This window comes from Lontra canadensis, unplaced genomic scaffold, assembly GCF_010015895.1.
Source record: "Lontra canadensis isolate GAN:19392208 unplaced genomic scaffold, GSC_riverotter_1.0 scaffold9, whole genome shotgun sequence".
NCBI lineage: Eukaryota > Metazoa > Chordata > Mammalia > Carnivora > Mustelidae > Lontra > Lontra canadensis.
Genome location: NW_022631003.1, coordinates 3,370,166 through 3,390,281, shown reverse-complemented (window position 1 = coordinate 3,390,281; position 20,116 = coordinate 3,370,166). Strand labels below are relative to the sequence as shown.

Genomic DNA, 20,116 nt, shown 5'->3' with positions numbered 1-20,116 from the left:
GTATTATAGCAGAACTGATAGGAAGATAATGCTATTGTCATGTCTGTCCTAATAAAGAATTGAGGGACCCTGGCTGGCTTAGTCAGAATAGCATGCAACTTTTTGATCTCAGGCCCATGTTGGGTATAGAAGATTACTTAAGGGGCGCCTGGGTGGCTCAGTGGGTTAAAGCCTCTGCCTTCGGCTCAGGTCATGATCCCAGGATCAAGCCCCACATCAGGCTATCTGCTTAGCAGGGAGCCTGCTTCCCTTCCTCTCTCTCTGCCTGCCTCTCTGCCTACTTGTGATCTCTCTGTCACACAAATAAATAAAATCTTTAAAAAAAAAAAAAAAAAAAAGAAGAAGATTACTTAAATAAATAAAAACTTAAAAATAAAAAATAAAGAAATTAAGGGTCCCCAAAGGAGTTACAATGAGTGTCTCCGGTATGTTTATGCTGTACTTCATGAAAGGGAGAAAAGAAGAGACTGCTCTGTTGATATCAGCCATTCTACTGAAAACTTAAGAAGGAGCAAACCAGAATGCAAAATCATACATCCATTATGCCCATGGTCATTTAAATAAAAGCCTAAAAAATAAAGTGGAAGTAAAAAATTAAAATAATGTTAATAATGATTAACTTGGAGGGTAGTGTTGAGTGGGCTTTTCCAATTCAAATCTTCAATAGTGAGGACTGCCTTTAAAGAAAAGAAAACAATTTTTAAATCGTATAAAAATTCTACCCTGATCGCTTTTATTAACAGCAAAAAATTATAAGGGAAGAGAAGTCCCAATGAAGGTACACACATTAGAGTTACAGAAAGAAGTAGAGTAATAACATAAAACACTATAGATCTGAAATAGGATTTTGCACCTGTTTTAGTTAAGACAATGTTTCTTCTTTCTAACATTCATATCCTGATGTGTCCATGCTCTTTGAAAAGCAAAACCTTGCGGTGCCCAGGTGGTTGGTCTGTTAAGCTTTAAGACTCCGGATTTCAGCTCCTGCTCCTATCAAGATCATCATTTAAAGGACCTTGAGATTAGGCCCCTGGACAAGCTCAGTGGGGAGTCTGCTTCTCCCTTTGCAGCACCCGCCCTGCACTCACTGGAGGGCAGGTACCATCTCTCACTCTCTCAAATCTTTACAATAAAAAAAAATAAAGGAAAACCTTGTAATATTTCCTCCCTTGTAACTTAACTAATTTCTGCTCAGAGGGCATGTGGTAAAACAAAGGGTTCACTGAACTAAAGCCTTTTTCTTCACTTTGGAAAGAAGATACCTGTCCCACTGCCTGACAGGATTACTGTTGGGTAATGTCTGTGAAGGTGCTTTGCATACTATTAAAAACAACATAAATGTAACCTAATGTTAAGGTTACTAGATGGGGGAGGACTTAGAAGCACTTATGACTCCATAATTACTTAATAAAACAATTAATACTGCATTAAATATATTTGTGAAAACAAAGAGACCAGTTAATTACTATGTGAGAATGATAAAACTTAGTATTTGTCTTAACTCACTTCCCTATTTTTTAATCAGAGCCATTCCTGACGGCTGAATTACATACATAAATAAAAATGGTAAATTATACACCCTGGTTAATCCTGCCCTTTGTAAGTCATTTAGAACTGTCTTGGTTTTTTTTGTTTGTTTTGGTTTTTTTTTTGGTGTGTGACAGTTTTATTTAGATATCACACTGAGTAGGGTATCTGCAAGCACACATCTAATAACCTGTCTTGCCTTTTTTTAAAAAAAACCTTATTTTGACCAATGCACTATAAACTTAACCAAGTAGGCTTATTAAGAAAAATCACACAATGAAAACAAAAACAAAAACCTACGAATATGTGATACTGATTCATTTTTCCTAAATTTTGAGTTGCATAAATTTCATGATTCCCACCTCCAAATAATTTCTAAATATGTTTTTTTTAAAGATTTTATTTATTTGAGAGAGAGAGAGAGAGAGAGAGACAGGGCACAGGCAGGGGGAGGAGCAGAAGAAGAGGGAGAAGCAGACACCTCTTTGAGCAGGAAGCCCAATGTGGGACTTGATCTTGGGACTCCCCATGACCTGAGCCGAAGACAGCCACTTAACCGAGCCACCCAGGTGCCTCTAAATATGTTTTAAAAAGGAAAGTAGTCCACATATAAAGATGCCCGAGATAAACAAGGGTTGATTTCAATAAAATACAGCCTAACTAGTATTTAACAGACTCAATTCTCAAAAAGTACATTCTTGCTATTTGTAAGAAAAATTAAATATTTAATTCATAATTTATAACAGCACACATACAAACTAGTTCTGTGAGTTCTTGTATCCTACAATGACTTTTTAAGAATTTGTCTAGCTGTGTACAGTATCTCATAAATTATTTGGTACAGTGGAAACATTTTCTAACATATGAGGCCAAATTTCTATTCTTTAGGCAGTCTTCCTTTTTTAAAATGCCCATTAGTCAGCAGACACCCTCACCAAGATCATCCATTCTCTAGTCCCTGCTACACGTGCTGATAGATTAATGAAAGTAATGAACTGATGATTCACAATTTAACAAATTCCTTTAGATAAGGAATTAATAATTTCAAATTAGATTCTAGATTTTATGTTTGTTTTTATTTTTTTAGTCATTTTTCTCCTTTTTAAACAGTATTCAAACTACAAGTTGCTGTAAGTCAGGGAATAATGACTAGAAGCTTTAAAAAATGTTTGTTTTATAACAGAATTAAACAGGGCTAAACCTTTGAAAGCTGAAAATTAACAAAACATCCTCTAGGTCATGAAAACAAAAAAGTATCAGTATAGCAACAGGTCCCAAGTAAAATAATGGTCTGAAAAGCTTAAAAATAGAAACATACATGATGGAAAACCAATCTTCTTCCTGATTTAACACAATGAAATGTAAATGAAGTATTTGATGAGTATTCATAAGAAAATTATTCCCCTGTTAATTCTACTTAACACTAATCTGAAAAGTGTCAATTATAATTCAAGGTTTACTATTTAATAAGTAAATATTTATACATTTATTAAATTACTGAAGTTTATCTTTATCCCCAAACCAAAAACTAATGATAAAAATGTTTCTGGTTTGAGAATGTGGCCTGGAAATAAGCCAAATCAAAGCTATTTATTTGACTGGCAATAATTTCTAGCAAAAGAAATGAGATTCTTTCCAGTTTAAGCTACTCATGTTCAGTAAAAATTATTAAGCAATGTATAAATGTTAGACACTTAAAAAGAATCACAGACTTCATTATACCTAAATCAAAATTACTCAGAAATGAAAATTAAAACAGAAGCAGTAGCAAAAATATTAAGTTCACCTGAGACCATTTCACTTTCTTACACTCAATTGTTGCTTATTTTGGTCTTTTTACCTTTTTCTACTACTAGTAGATATTATGGCCCATACTAAAAATTAAAAATTGAGTTTTATTTATATGTAATAGTATTAAAATTAGAGCTCCTCTTAATCAATGTTTTATTTTAGATGGAATATACTAACTAAAACTTTCAACCAAACACTTCAAACTTTAACATACAAATAGAGGAAATCAATGGTTTTATGTGTATAGATCTACATAGATGGTGCAGGCATGTGTATTCTGGAGTCAGGCTGTCTGAGTTCAAATCACGACTCTGCTAATGACTAACAAGCCTTATTCCCTAGTGAAATTATTCTACCTCTTGAACGCCACACTTCTCTCATCTACAAAATTAAACATTGTGTCTATTATACCTACCTTTTAAGATAATTGTGAGAACTGAATGAGATCGCTCTATGTAAAACACCTGAGACATTATAAGCACTTGATAAGGTTTACCACTATTCTATGATTATTAGCACATATATGACCATATCTTCTGTAACCTTTATGATGTCACCAGGGAAAGAGGAGGCTAGAGCCCAAGCATCTCCATTAAACAACTTCTCATATCTAATTCTGATTTTCCTCCTATACATGTACATACATACTCAAACACATTTTCTGGTAAAAGTATTACTCATAGTGTATAAGACTTGGTATTGTCTGAGTGTTCTGCAACCTCCCAAAAATTGTACGTTGAAATCCTCGTGTTCAATGTGGTAGTATTAGGAGATAGAGCTTCGAGGTGTTTCAGAGGTTCTTAGGTCACAAACATAGAGTCCTCATGGATGGAATTAGTGCTCTGATAAAGCAATCTGAGAGAACTCCTTGGCCCCTTCCTTACCACAGTAAGGACAGAGCAAGAAGTCTGCAACTGCAAAGATGACCTTCACCAAAATCTGACCTTGGTGGCTCTCTGATCTCCAAACTGCCAGCCTCCAGAACCTTGAGAAAAGTAATTTCTATTTAAGCCCTCTCTTTCTATGGTGTTTTGTTATGGCAGCCCAAGCTGACTAATAAAGGTAGTATACTTATATTTTCAATGTTCAAATACACAAGGGGATATGATTCTTAGTTTCTATTTTGCTTAATTTCATCAGTTCCATACAAATTCATGGTACGCACAGTTTTCAAGGACAGCAGGGTATAACAGAATAAGTCATGATCAAACAGACATTACTATACTCCTGCCTACAATGTAATTTCTTAACAGCACAATATTAAGGTTTCTTATTTTTCAACAAGCTGTTTGAAACAGTTCTCCTTAGTTAAGCTATGGTCAGACAGATATTACAGTCACATCTATAATATGTTGTAAGTTAAAATTTAAGGAGTCTTACCTTTTATATCTGCCTGAAACTGTTCTAGATGGGTCCTGTAAAGCAATAATAATGACATCAATTTCGGTGTATGTGTAAGAACACAATTCCACATTACATAAAACAGTTAATGATTTTGAAAGAAATTAATTTGGAACAAATATCACTGCTTTAAAAACTTGACAATGCTGGTCAAACAAAATAAGAGTCTACATCTGATTTCTCAGACAAAACCAACCACTTTTTAAAAAATTGTTTTTTTTTTTTTTAAGATTTCATTTATTTGACAGAGAGAGATCACAAGTGGGCAGAGAGGCAAGCAGAGAGAGAGAGGAGGAAGCAGGCTCCCTGCTGAGCAGAGAGCCTGATTCAGGACTCAATCCCAGGACCCTGAGATCATGACCTGAGCCAAAGGTAGAGGCTTAACCCACTGAGCCACCCAGATGCCCCCAAAATTGTATTTTTAATTTAGAAGATTCTTAAAACTCAGAAAATTGAAAAAGGAAACCTTATTCATCAACCAATCAGCTTAAATCACTTTGGAAGTCACTGAGCATTTAAAAACACAATTAGAATACACACACACACACACACACACACACACACACAATACATATACATAAATAATGTATCTCCCTCTTTTACTTTTTTATACCCTCAATTAAAAAAAGACTCACCTCAAATACATATAATGATTAATGCTTATTTTAAAAGACAGCTAAAAATTAAAACTAAAAGTATTCTTTATGCTGATTGTATACTATCCAAAAGAAAGGCTGTTGTAAATTAACATTAACCACTTGGATGGAGAAATTATTATCTTGCAATTAACCAGGGATTTTTCTGTTCAATCATTTTTTTTAAGATTTTATTTATTTATTTGAGAGAGTGAGTGCCTGCACCTGGGAGTAGCAGGAGGAACACTGGAGGAGGGGAAGGAAGGTGGAAGAATCTCAAACAGAAAGTGCTGGGCTTGATCCCTCCACCCTGATCACGACCTGAGCTGAAACCAAGAGTCAGACACTTAACCAAGTGAGCAACTCAGGCACACCATTCAATCTTTGTTTTTTTTTAAGATCTGATTTATTCACTTGAGAGAGAGAGAAAGGGACATCAAGAGACAGCATGAGCGGGTAGGAGAGAGAGATGCAGGCTCCCTGATGAACAGGGATCCCGATGCAGGGCTTAATCACAAGACCCTAGTATCATGCCCCTAAGCAACTGAGCCACCCAGGTGCCCCAACCCCTTTCAATCTTTTAATACCCTGGACTCTCCAAATATTTTTTGCAGCTTCATTTTAATATAAAACCTGTCAAAATGAAATGATGAGTCTTTTTAAAAATTGATCATTCTCTTCTTCTAGTTATCATTTAAAGTATTCAAGACTCTACAATTAAAGAATGCCCCATATTAAAATCAGAGAATCCACCTTTTTATAAATAAGATGACCAGATTCCAGACTAAAACAGCAAATACTGATTGCATGGTACAATAAAGGACTCATCAATGTAGAGGAAACAGTATAGCAAACCACATGGTTTAGAGTAAGATTTAGATCCAAGTTCCAACCAGACAGGCTTCAGTAGCTATGAAGCAATGTTAAGTTATTTAACTTCTATCAGTCTCAGTTTCCTCATCTCTAAAATAGGAGTAACAATGTCTATGTTATTGGATTATTGTGGGGATTAAAGGACATAAGTGAGTAAAAAAAATTGCATAACTCCTTTACAATAGGCTTACAATTTAAATTTTGAAGCGAAGATTTTTTTTTTTAAGATTTTATTTATTCGACAGACAGAGATGACAAACAGGCAGAGAGGCAGGCAGAGAGAGGGGGGAAGCAGGCTCCCCGCTGAGCAGAGAGCCTAATGGCTTGCTCCCAGGACGCTGGGGTCATGACCTGAGCTGAAGGCAGAGGCTTTAACCCACCTAACCACCCAGGAGCCCCAAGATTTTTTTTTTTTAAACTGGGATACAGAATAATCTTTACCAATTTTTCTATGTGGAATTTTAGTAAATCTGTTTCAATTGTTCCAAGTCAGTACATATCCATTACGACAGTCTAACCTACTTACTTAAATAAAAGTTTATCTCATTTTTTCATGTCTGATATATATCTTATTTTCTGGAAGATGGGGATTCCCACCTTTGATAACGTTTTTGTCCCAACCCCCAGCTCAAATAGTATGGAATAAATAATATGGGCAATGTATGAAAATAACCTCTCTAGTCACCTGCCACTACAGAAAAGTACCACTTTGGAATTAAGCAGTTGCAGAAAGTAACCAGGTTACAGATAGGATGCTAGAAGTGTCCATATGTATGGGCTTGACCTTTGAGGAAGTTATGCTTTGACAGCTGGTTTAAAGACATTTTAACTCTCCCCACCCTGGCATCAGCTGTTCTTACAGAAGGGAGTAACAAAGCCTACCAAGTAAACTTGAAAGAATTTATCAGCCTGTATTAAAGTGGCAGTACCTAAAATTAAGGCAGGTGAATCTTTGTACTTTATACATCAAACATGTAAACAAAACGTCTGTTTACAAAAATATTTCTTATAATCAACAAAAAATAAACTTTGTAAAACCTAGCTTTTCAGTTATTTTTAAAACCAAAATAACTAGATTAAAATGTCTAAACACTTGCTGAAAAAGCATATGACAAAGTACAGCATCCCTTCCTGATCAAAACTCTTCAAAGTGTAGGGATAGAGGGCACACACCTCAATATCATCAAAGCCATCTATGAAAAACCCACCGCAAATATCATTCTTAATGGAGAAAAACTGAGAGCTTTTCCACTAAGGTCAGGAACACAGCAGGGATGTCCATTATCACCACTGCTATTCAACATAGTACTAAAACTCCTAGCCTCAGCAATCACACAACAAAAAGAAATAAAAGGCATCCAAATCAGCAAAGAAGTCGTCAAACTATCACTCTTTGCAGATGATATGGTACTTTATGTGGAAAACCCAAAAGACTCCACTCCAAATCTGCTAGAACTTGTACAGGAATTCAGTAAAGTGTCAGGATATAAAATCAATGCACAGAAATCAGTTCCATTTCTTTACACCAACAACAAGACAGAAGAAAGAGAAATTAAGGAGTCAATCCCATTTACAATTGCACCCAAAACCATGAGATACCTAGGAATAAACCGAACCAAAGAGGCAAAGAATCTATACTCAGAAACCTATGAAGCACTCATGAAAGAAATTGAGGAAGACACAAAGAAATGGAAAAATGTTCCATGTTCATGGATTGGAAGAACAAATATTGTGAAAATGTCTATGCTACCTAGAGCAATCTACACATTTAATGCAATCCCTATCAAAGTCCCATCCATATTTTTCAAAGAAATGGAACAAATAATCCTAAAATTTATGTGGAACGAGAAAAGTCCTTGAATAGCCTGAGGAATATTGAAAAAGAAAGCCAAAGATGGTGGTATCACAAATCCAGACTTCGAGCTCTATTACAAAGCTGTCATCATCAAGACAGTATGGTACTGGCACAAAAACAGACACATAGATGAATGGAACAGAAGACAGCCCAGAAATAGACCTTCAACTCTATGGTCAACTAACCTTCGACAAAGCAGGGAAGAATGTTCAATGGGAAAAAGTCTCTTCAACAAATGGTGTTGGGAAAATTGGACAGCCACTTGCAGAAAAATGAAACTGGACCATTTCCTTACACCACACACGAAAACAGACTAAAAATGGATGAAGGACCTCAATGTGAGAAAGGAATCCATCAATATCCTTGAGGAGAACACAGGAAGCAACCTCTTTGACTTCAGCCACAGCAACTTCTTCCTAGGAACATCACCAAAGGCAAGGGAAGCAAGGGCAAAAATGAACTATTGGGACTTCACCAAAATCAAAAGCTTTTGCACAGCAAAGGAAACAGTTAACAAAACCAAAAGACAACGAAAAGAATGGAAGAAGATATTTGCAAATGACATTATCAGATAAAGGGCTGGTATCCAAAATCTATAAAGAGTTTATCAAACTCAACACCCAAAGAACAAATAATCCAATTAAGAAATGGGCAGAGAACATGAACAGACATTTCTGCAAAGAAGACATCCAGATGGCAACAGACACATGAAAAAGTGTTCCACATCACTCAACATCAGGGAAATACAAATCAAAACCACAATGAAATAATACTACCTCACACCAGTCAGAATGGCTGAAATTAACAAGTCAGGAAATGACAGATGCTGGCGAGGATGCAGAGAAAGGGGAACCCTCCTACACTGTTGGTGGGAATGCAAGCTGGTGCAGCCACTCTGGAAAACAGCATGGAGGTTCCTCAAAAAGTTGAAAATAGAGCTACCCTATAACCCAGCAATTGCACTACTGGGTATTTACCTTAAAGATACAAATGCAGTGATCTAAAGGGGCATGTGCGCCCAAATGTTTATAGCAACAATGTCCACAATAGCCAAACTATGGAAAAAACCTAGCTGTCCATCGACAGATGAATGGACAAAGAAGATGTGGTATATATATATGCAATGGAATACTATGCAGCCATCAAAAGAAATGAAATCTTTCCATTTGCGACGACGTGGATGGAACTAGAGGGTATCATGCTTAGCGAAGTAAGTCAATCGGAGAAAGACAACTATCATATGATCTCCCTGATAAGAAAAGGGGAGATGCAACGTGGGGGATTTGAGGGTAGGAAAAGAATAAATGAAACAAGATGGGATTGGGAGACAAACCATAAGAGACTCTTAATCTCACAAAACAAATTGAGGATTGCCAGGGAGAGGGGGTAGGGAGAGAGTGGTAGGGTTACTGACACTGGGGAGGGTATGTGCTATGGTAAGTGCTGTGAAGTGTGTAAACCTGGCGATTCACAGACCTATACCCCTGGGGCTAGTTAATACATTATATATTAATAAAAAAATAAAAAAATTAATTTTAAAAAATGTCTAATCACTGATTATTTAGAAAAAGCAGAAATTCTAGGCTTATGTGTATCCAAAATACATTTTATTGAATGCAGATGATGATTTCATATGAAACTTTAACCTCTAAATTTTCACAAACAGTACTCAACTAACATTTTATAAAGGTTGTCATTTATAAATTTCCCTAATCTTATTCTACATGAACTAAACAAAGACATAACATTAAATGATGCCTGTCTAAATATGCATTAGAAAAAATGTTAATTCTATAGATTCCAAAACAACACTGTCTCTCAGTTTGGTTATAACTGAAATATTTTAAAACATGACATCAGCTTGATTGCCCAGACTACCTTTTCCTGAAAGGAGTAACCAGAATTGCCGAATGAGAACAGCCTTTATTGGATTTACTGATTTGTGGGTTACCAATAACACTGATTGAAATGATATGAACATTGCAATAAATAATATTTATGAAGTTTAACACAGGAATTTTCCTGAATATGGTAAATTTTGATTAATACAGAGTTAGAGCAGAATTTCTAAAAATACAGAAATATGAAATGAAGGATGTTTTCAGCAACACTAAACTATAGTGGCATTATACTAATTTTATACTTTGACCCAATTATAAATGACTTAAAGTCAGTATCAGAGAAGTTTCTAGTTGAATGTACTAATAGGAAGTCATGTAAGATCAGTTTTCCATATTTCTTGCAGCTTTTTTTTTTAAACAATTAGTCACTTAGAACATATCTCAATCAAGTTTCACACAGTATTTTCTATACAGCTAGTATAGAAATCAGTAAAATAAGAATTCTGATCAAATCATTCCATGTTTATATCCAAGATGTGTAAACAATTAGAATTTAAGCTTATTTCTATATAACCACTGTTTCAATAGTGAAGATTTTGAAGCAGACAGAAGACACTTAAGCTTATTCTTTATTGGTAGATTTAAATGGGGTATTTTATTAGATTATATATTTTGTAGCTAAATGTTATTTTACATTAATTCTAGTAATCAAATTACATTCCTTAACAATGGAATGTTCCCCAAACTGGACAGACTATATTAGTATGAGAACTAGTACCAGAAGAAATTGGGAGGAGTGGTAGTAGTCTGCTTTTCATGTGCATTCAATATGGTCAATTATAGATGGAGTTTAAAGAGATTTCTAACCTCTATCCAAAGAGAAAAAACTGAGCATTTCTTGAATGAGAAATATTAGACAGAAAAAGCATAATCAACCTCTCTACTGCAGCAAGAGTCTCCTACAAGTTTAAGAAGGAAAATGCTTGATGTTTTTACACATTAATACACAAATATAAACTTCACCTCAGATTTTTTAACAAGAAATCTCTGTATTCCTGTGGCAATAAAGACTTACAAACAAAGGATGACAACTTAGCAATTAGGATACCTGTTAAAGTTGGCAACTGCATTCGAAATGGGGGCGGGAGGTAAAAGAAATACCAGTGTCACTGAAACCACTTATAAGAACTACAACTGCTAAGAGTGACATTGGTCTTAAAAGTTTCAAAGACTATGTAATTAGACCTTCCAAATAACCCCAAAGCCTGTTATACAACTGATTTAAATATGCTTTGCCTGAAATAATCTCCCTTGCAATGGGATGGTTTATGTTACTAAAGGGAGGGGTAAAGACCAATACAGCACTTAGAAAATGTTGGCAAGACACAAACTGTTTTGTGTAAGTTTAAATAAAACATGCTGCTTTAGTCAAGCTTAGAATGGTCAATGAGGAAATACCATGAATTGTCTTTACAGGTGCAGTGGCAGATCAGAACTAAAGTATAAACAAATATAAAAGCATATGTGAAATAAGATCAGAGAAAATCAAGACCAGCTAAATATAGCAAAATAATACTGAAGTTATTCAAATAAACTAATTACTGACAAAGCCATAGCCCTCAATAAAATTAAGGCATTACATGCTAACTGGCTCTCAGGACTAACTTACAGGACTTATACTGGTAGACATAATGCAGCAAGATATACTGTTGAAGATGAATGCAGCACAAAATATCTGCAATGTGTTAACTGATAAAAATAGCTAAGAAAATGAAAAACAAAACAAGAACTCTATCAAATTAACAAAGATTTTAAAAGGAAAAACTCATCATTCCCTTCCTTTTTGAACGATTCAGTCCTAAAACCATTAGGTGGGGCAGAGCTAGATGGAGAGGAAACATAGTGGCCCAAACTAGGGTATCAGAGTACTGGAGCCCTATATGAAGAAGAGCTGGCTGGCATAGAGAATCAGAGTCTAAGCAATCTGAAGAGAGTATCCATACAGCAGGGGGCACTTTGCTTAGTCTGAGAAATCAGACCCAGAGCAGATATGAGGGTGTCTACAGAGCAGGAAGGGGAAAGCAGACTATCAGTCTTGGGACAATGTCAGAAGCGAGTCCTATATAGGGAACATCAAGAGGCCCAAGCAGGGTGTGAGGATCATTCATTCAGGAGAAGAGAGAACAGGTGGCAGAGAACAGAGTTTTAGAGCCCCAGAAGAGTACAAAAGCAGCATGGCATAGAAGTTCGCAGCCCTTGCAGAGAGCCTCTCTACAGGGAGATGAACAGGGATGATATGCCAGAGCCAAAACATGATGAAGAGAGTGTCCACACTGAATGTTATTCTGGTCTGAAGGTGTCAAAACCCAATCAGGTTGATGATGGGTCTCCATGCAGAAGCAAATCAGCATGAGGTCTCAGAATCTAAACATGAACAAAGACCCTAGGAAAGGCAGCCTATCATAAGGTGACAGAAGCTAAGCAGTATAAGGAGGGAATCCCAGGGCGAGGTGGGGAGGGGTTGTGATCCAGTGTGGGGAGTCACAATTCAAGCAGGGTATGGAGGGCAACCTACAGCCTTGCATAGGATGCCCAAGCCTGAAGAGGGTCAAGCAAGTGTTCATGCACAAAGAAAGTCACCATGTGATGTCAGACCCACTTGTAGTGAGGAGGGTATAAATATGGGGAAGAGGTAGCAATGGGAGATAAGTTACATAAAAGGGGATTGAACAAATAAGAAAACATTAAGGATAACGGGAAACAAGTTTCTCAGCGTCACAAAAGGGAGTTATAACTACTAGAATAAAACCGTATAGTATTAGATTAGATTGGAAGTTGTCAGTATAAATTAGTTTCAGTACCTACATAGATGTAGGCAGGTGGGCAGACAGAAGACAGATATGTATATATACAGATATACATATATTCTGTAGGTCTATACACAGAGACGGACCAGGAATGGTGACATTTCAGTATCATAAACAAACCTACAGCCCAGATCGTGGCTTCAAAGTACTTTCTAGTGAAAGGAATCGGAGCTCCTTAGCTTCTCAAAGAAATGGCTGCTTCCAATGTCCGTGTAGGAAAGTTAAAAATGAGCCTGCTAACATTATATTATGCCAAGAAGTATTCCAAGAATGATGAAGATGTGGCAAAGGATACAAAAGCTCGAAAGAGTTTCCACTGGCAAAATCTGGGATAATTTGAACATCAAAATAAATAATAATGGTGTGGTAGGCAGAATAATGACCCTCAAAAATGTCTATGTCCTAATTCCTGTAACCTTCAAACATATTAGATTATCCGACAAAGGGAAATAAAGGTTGCTAATCAACAACCCTAAATAGGGAAATTATCCTAGATTGTCTGACCGGCTCAATGTAATCACAAGATTCATTAAAAGTGGAAGACAGAGGCAGAAGAAGGTCAGAGGGAGATATGATTAAGAAGAAAGGTCAGAAGGACAAGCTGCAGAAGTACTCAACCTACCGTTGCAGGCTTTGATGGAAGAAGGAGGGCCATAATCCAAAGAATGTGGGTAGTCACTGAGAAAGAGCTAAACAAGGTAAGAAAATGGATTCTCCCCTACAGCCTCCACAAAGGAATGTAGTGCTATTTTTGCCTTTGAAGCCTTTGATTTTAGTCCTTGATTTTGGCCAATTAGAACTGTGTTGGACTACCAAATTACAAAACTGTAAAATGATAAGTTTGTGCTGTTTTTAAGACAACAAATTTGTAGTAATTTGTTACAGGAGCAACAGTAAACTATTAGATTGTAACAGGGTACACGACCCATCAGATAAAATAGGTAACAGTGAGTCAATACAGATATACAGATATAAAGGCAGGAAGACGATAAAGTTTGATGGAGATTAAGGTATCTACATGGTTCAAAGCACTTACCCACAAAATACTTTTTTCTATTAAAGGACTCATTTGATCATCAGTTCCACAAAATACTTATTAAGAAAGGGAAAGTAAAGCCTGAAAAAAAAAAAACTTCCTTAATCACGTGACCAGAGTGATCAGCAGCCATGAGGGGACAAATTACAATTATGTATGAACTGAAAGGATACGTAATGAGAAGAATATAGCATCAATTCTGTGATATTCCTGACACAGATCTATAACCTGAATCTAGAAGTAAATATCAGGTAACCCAAACTGAAGGTATATCATAAAGTAACTGCCCTGTAGCCCTATAATCTTTTATTATTTTTAAAGATTTTATTCATTCATTTGAGAGAAAGAGAGAAAGCACAAGCAGGGGGAGAGGCAGGGAGAGAGGAAGAAGCAGACTCCCCGCTGAGCAGGGAACCTGATGAGGCAATCCATCCCCGGACCTTGGGATCATGACCTGAGCTGAAGACGGACGCTTAACCATCTGAGCCACCCAGGCGCCCACCCTATGATCTTTTAAAGTGGGAAGATTAAGAAATTTATTTTTTTAAAGATAGATAGATAGATTGATTGATTTGACAGAGAGAGAGAAAGAGCACAAGCAGGGAGAGTGGCAGGCAGAGGGAGAAGCAGGCTCCCCACCAAGCAGGGAGCCCAATGTGGGGCTCCATCCAGGGTCCTGGGATCATGACCTGAGCCAAAAGCAGACATTTAACCAACTGAGTCACCTAGGCCCCCCATGATAAGACATATAAAGAGAGACTGCTTTAGATTAAAGGAAACTAAAGGGATAACAGCAACTAAATGCAAAACCTGATTTTGAATGAGATCCTTCTGCTATACTTTGGAATATCACTGGGATAACTGGTGAAACTTGAATAAGGTCTAAGTATTAGATGGTAAGAATGTGTTATTTTTAATTTTCTATTTTTAAGAGCCATGTTGTTTTTATGTAGGCGACTCTGTTTGTAGAAAATACTCAGTAAAGGAAAGAAAGGCTCTTTCCTTTCTCTGTGGCAGCCATCAGCTCAAAGGTAAGCCAAGATGGGCAAAATCGTTCCTACCAATTCAGGAGTCCATTCAGGAACTATGGAGGAAGAAGTAGTCCACTGCAATGCACTTTATTCTCAGGGTACACTGCTGGCAGTACCACCAGCTCTCTGCACTCCATGGGGCCCCTGGTCAACCTGGCCCAATAAAGCACACAGACTAAGGTACAATGCCAAGCAAAGTTACGTCATATTTAGGATTCGTGCACAATGTGGTAGCCACAAATGCTTAGTCCCTACAGGTGCGACCTACAGCAAGCTTGTCCACCATGGTGTTAACCAGCTAAAGTTTGCCTGAAGCCTTCAGTCTATTGCAGACGAGTGAGCTGGACACCACTGTGGGCATCTGAAAGTCCTAGAAATTCTTACTTGGTTGGCAAAGATTCCATATACAAATTGAGGTTATCCTCATTGATCCATTCTATAAAGCTAGCAAAAGAAATCCTGACACCCAGTGGATCACCACACCAGTTCACAAGTACAGGAAGACACAAAGGCTGACATCTGCAGGCCACAGAAATGTGGCCTTGGAAAGGGTCACAAGTTTCACCACACTAATGGTGGTTCTCGCTGTGCAGCATGGGGTAGCTCCACCATTACTGCTAATGTAAGTAATGTTTGTAAAATCGAAAGTGTTCTTTGTCAAAATTAGTAGTCTGCAGAATGTTCCACGAATGCGCTGTCAAATTATGAAAGTTAAAGTGCAATAATGTTTGAAGACTAAAAGTGAGGGTGAGGGTATATCTTGTTTCTTATAAGAGAAACACTTTTATCCTTGCTCTACCTTATTAGGGTATTTATATGTCAGTGTTTAAAATGCTATTTGGTGTAACAGGTATAATACAAATTCTGTAAAAGTGGAATGCAGAAGTTAGCCACATAGATTTGCTGGTGCGTGTAATGAAACCTACAGCTTCACTGTAGGCTGATGTTCACTGTACATCATCCTGAGACGATGTAATGCTCTGCTGGTTTATTCTCAAACGGCTGTTTTTAAGGGTTTGGTAGGAACAATTTTTTTTTTTTTAAGATTTTATTTATTTGTTTGAGAGAGAGAGAGCATTGGGGGGGGGGGTCAGAGGGAGAAGCAGATTCCCCACAGAGGTGCCTGGTGCTATTTGAGTATACCAAAGTGGCATGACCAAGAATTAAAATTTTAATTCTTAATAAATGTTTTAAAAGATTTTATTTATTTGGCAGACAGAGATCACAAGTAGGCAGAGAGACAGGCGGAGGGGTGGGGAAGGAAGCAGGCTCCATGCTGAGCAGAGAGCCCAATGACAGGCTCCATCCAAGGACCCTAGGATCATGACCTGAGCGGAAGGTAGAGGGCTTAATCCACTGAGCCACCCGGGTGCCCCCTTAATAAACTTATTCTTAATAAAAATACTGTATTGTCTCTATTTCAATAAATTAAGCCTCTATCTTCACCTGGAATAGACCCAGATTTAACTTCAATTTTGTTAAACAAAGGATACAAAGATATTTTAGATTATGAATAGTCACACAGATACTGAGAGAAACATGGCTTATTAGCTTACACCATGTCATAATAGGGTAGGTACTTCTAGTAATAGCAACTTAGATACAAAGGACAGATAAACTTGCATCACTTCATCATTCTTCCCATCAGTATATCTGCCTCAAAGAGCAGATGACAAAGAAGTTTTGCACCTGCATTTCCAAACTACTTCAAAATATCTGCCTCTTTCAAATGCCTTTTTATCATAACCTTACAAAGTAATAGAGTTTATATTTAATTTTTTTCATTAATAAAATGGAGAGATATTCGATCTGCTCAGAAACGCCTTTTAAAGTGATATATAATAAAATGCATTTAAAAAGTCAAAACTGGAGGCACCTGGCTGCCTCAGTCAGAAGAGTATGCAACTCTTGATCTCAGGGTCACATGTTTGAGCCCCATACTGGGTACGGAGGTTACTTAAATAATTTTTTTTAACATCAAAAATGAACTCTGAGAAGATGACAGAGTAGTTTATGATCTCAATCATCAAATTAACATAAGATTAGATGATATCACGATCATTCCCAAATTCCAATTTAAATTAAACGGTTCTGCAGAGTAGTTTGCTTTCTACTGAGGCATTCTAATACGATCAACTCCCAGTTTTCTTTGCCACAAAAACCCAAAATAACAGCTAATTTGAAATTGAGTTTAATTTTACTTGTATAATTATACAGAAGTGCAGATGTTTCTGGCAATTCACAATACTACATAGAGTTCATTCTTTAGTTGCTATATAATTCTAATGCAATATCAGCCTAGAGCATAACTGTCCACTCAAAAGCTTACTAATTCTAACTTTATTAAGAGCAAAGAGGAAATTATTTTTCCTAGCTATCACTGATTAGGAACCAAGAACCATATATACTTGAATTTGAACAGAAGGAAAGTCAATGGTTAAATCCATTGAAAATACTTAAATGGAGCAGATGTAACCAAAAGGAGAAGGGAAAAATTATTAAAAGCTACTTAAAAATGATTGTTAAAATAGCAACTGACATCCTAGTATTTTTAGATATTCATTTGTAAAATAAAAAATTTTAAAAAATAGATTTTTAGGGGTGCCTGGCTGGCTTAGTTGGTTGAGCATGTCACTCTCGATCTTAGAGTTCACAATCAATCAACATATAGTAACTCATAAGAAAATGAATTTTTAAGGTAATTCTTTAAAATTAAATTTAAATAAATAAATACTCACTTGTAGCAGGTAGGAACTGCCTGGATCTAATAAGCTGACAGCTTCATTCTGCATCGTGTTCTGTTGTGTAATTGCATCCTCACGTTTCCGCTCTTTCTGCCCTGCTTCATCATCTTCATATTCATCTAAGCACTAGAAGAAAAAATAGTTTCCATTTTATTTCCACATAATACTAACAGATTGTATTGACAATATGTGAAGATACATTTGGATAGCATTAAAGAAGTATCTGTGCATTCAGAAACTAATTTATATGATAATGGTGTTCCTTTCAGTAATATGTACATTTAATTCCTGTAAATTAAATTATATGCTTAAACCCCAAACTCCACATTCACACCCCTGACAACTTATCTTTCCTCTAGACTCTAAATAGCAGTGAGAAAGCTTGCTTAAAAAGCAAGGTTTACTCATTCTTTCACATTCATCCAACAAGTAAATGAAAGGTGTCTACCTTAAAAAAGGCACTTTTCAGAGGGTAACAAATGATATACCCAAGACATGGAATTTATAGTCTAGTGGGAAGTTAACACAGAAGATGTAAGATATACAGAGATATAGATATAGATGCAAATAACTCAATGATAAAGGCCATTTTCCAGCTTAGTACTACCTGAAAGTATACACAGAGAGAGTATTTTCACCTGGGGAATAGTCTTCTATAAAAACTCTGTAGAAGAGTTTATAATTTAAAAGATGGGTAAAATTTAGAACTGCAGATATAGAAAAAAAGAAAATTTCAGATGGTGGGAAGAGCATATGGAAAGGTTGCTGCTAAAAAGCTGAATCAACATCTGCATTATCAATTTCCATACCCTACATGAAAAAAGTCATAAATAGAAACAAATTTCTATTCATTACACCCATTGTGCAAAGGGCTATCTGTTCCTTGCAAATGAACACATTCTTTTTTTTTTTTTTTAAGATTTTTTTTATTTATTTGAGAGAAGGAGAACAAGAGAGCACAAAAGCAGGGGGAACAGCTGAGGGAGAGGGAAAAGCAGGCAGCCCTAAGTGGGAGTCGATCCCAAGGACCTGGGATCATGACTCAAGCCAGAGGCAGATGCTTAACCGACTCAGACACCTAGGCACCCCTACAACTGAACACATTCTTAACCAATATCGCCCTAAAGGGTTCTGTGAGACATGAAAAATAATGTTTCAGCAGGCAGCCTGTAAATAAGAAGGCACTAATGAAAGAAACAGGACCTACAAATTATAAAAAGAGAAAAAAAGTTAAGTTAGATCACTGTGAAAACCAAGAAGGGACGCTGGAGTGTCTGGAATAGGAGGGACACAGTAGATAAGCAGCACATTCAAAGACACAAGGTTCACGATGGTGTGGGGGTGGGATATGGAAGAAAGCTCCTGAGATGGAGTCTTAAAAATTACAATGATATGGAAAGGAAGTGAGGGGAAAGAATGAAATTTCCTGCTCTCCCTATAATGGAACTGACTGTGTGTACAGGTGTCATCTGGCCCTAAATGGGACTTGGGTTATTGGTACAAAAAAAAATTATGATACTGAGGCTACTTGACTCTGAACCAGGAGACTAGTGTATTCGGTCATGATCCATGAAATTACAGCAGGCTAACATGGTTAGTTTGCAAGTAGGGTAAGATCTCAAACCCTTCACAGTTCTTGACAGAGGTAAAGATTGGAAAGGCAAGGCTCTGATCACAAAAAACATAAATAACCTGAGAAGTGTAGACTTTTCACTACGTAACACACAAAGATGTTATGGTGCTACAATTCCCTGGAATATAAGTAAAACATAATCAAAACTGATGCAGGGGTGGGGGGCACGTGGGAGGCTCAGATGGTTAAGCATCTGCTTTTGGCTCAGGTCATGATCTCCAAATCCTGGGATCCAGCCCCATGTCTGGCTCCTGGCTCAGCAGGGAGTCTCTTCTCCCTCTCCCTCTGCTTCCCCCCACCCCCTGACTGTGGTCTCTCTGTCTCTCTTTCTCAAATGAATAAATAAAATCTTTAAAAAAAAAAAACAAAACTGATTTTGGAAATAGAACCTATATAAAAAAGTTCAGAGTGGAAATTAACAGGGACCAAAAGTGGAGAGTACACAAGAAAGCAGAAAATTTGATCCTATGAAAAATACCATATCCCAGGTAGAAAACAGAATCAATTAAAATAAATCTAGTAAAGGGTACTAAAATTTAAGAAACTAGTCCCGATTAGAAAAAGAATCTCTCTTAGGACTCTTTAAAAACCTTTCTCAGACCAACAGATGGTATCATGTTTAACGGCAAAATATCAATAAAATTTAAAAGCAAAATCAGACTTAAGACACTGATATCCATTCTACTATAAACAGAGTTAACATCATTCTGGAGGTGCTATCTGATAAATCCAGGTAAGAAAAATAAAAGATTTCAGCAATAGGAAGAAGGCAAAATTCCATCACTTCAGATGATACAATTTTGTTGAAATAACATAAAAATCTTAGAATTATTAAAGTTCATTACAATGGTTTTTATAGATGTATGCAAAAATTGCTTCCCA

The 20,116-nt window shown here is 36.6% G+C and overlaps 1 protein-coding gene and 1 pseudogene across 1 annotated transcript in view; one reads left to right on the top strand and one right to left on the bottom strand.

The window, feature by feature from the left end:
* PAWR (pro-apoptotic WT1 regulator) overlaps positions 1-20,116 on the bottom strand; it is a 112,534-nt gene that overhangs the window by 22,344 nt on the left and 70,074 nt on the right. The window contains exons 3-4 of the mRNA XM_032854707.1: positions 17,596-17,727; positions 4,699-4,733 (exon numbers count right to left, since the gene is read on the bottom strand). Of these exons, the coding sequence (XP_032710598.1) occupies positions 4,699-4,733; positions 17,596-17,727 (167 nt within the window). The remainder of the gene's footprint in view (positions 1-4,698; positions 4,734-17,595; positions 17,728-20,116) is intronic.
* On the top strand, positions 11,059-15,524 carry LOC116866360 (annotated as a pseudogene).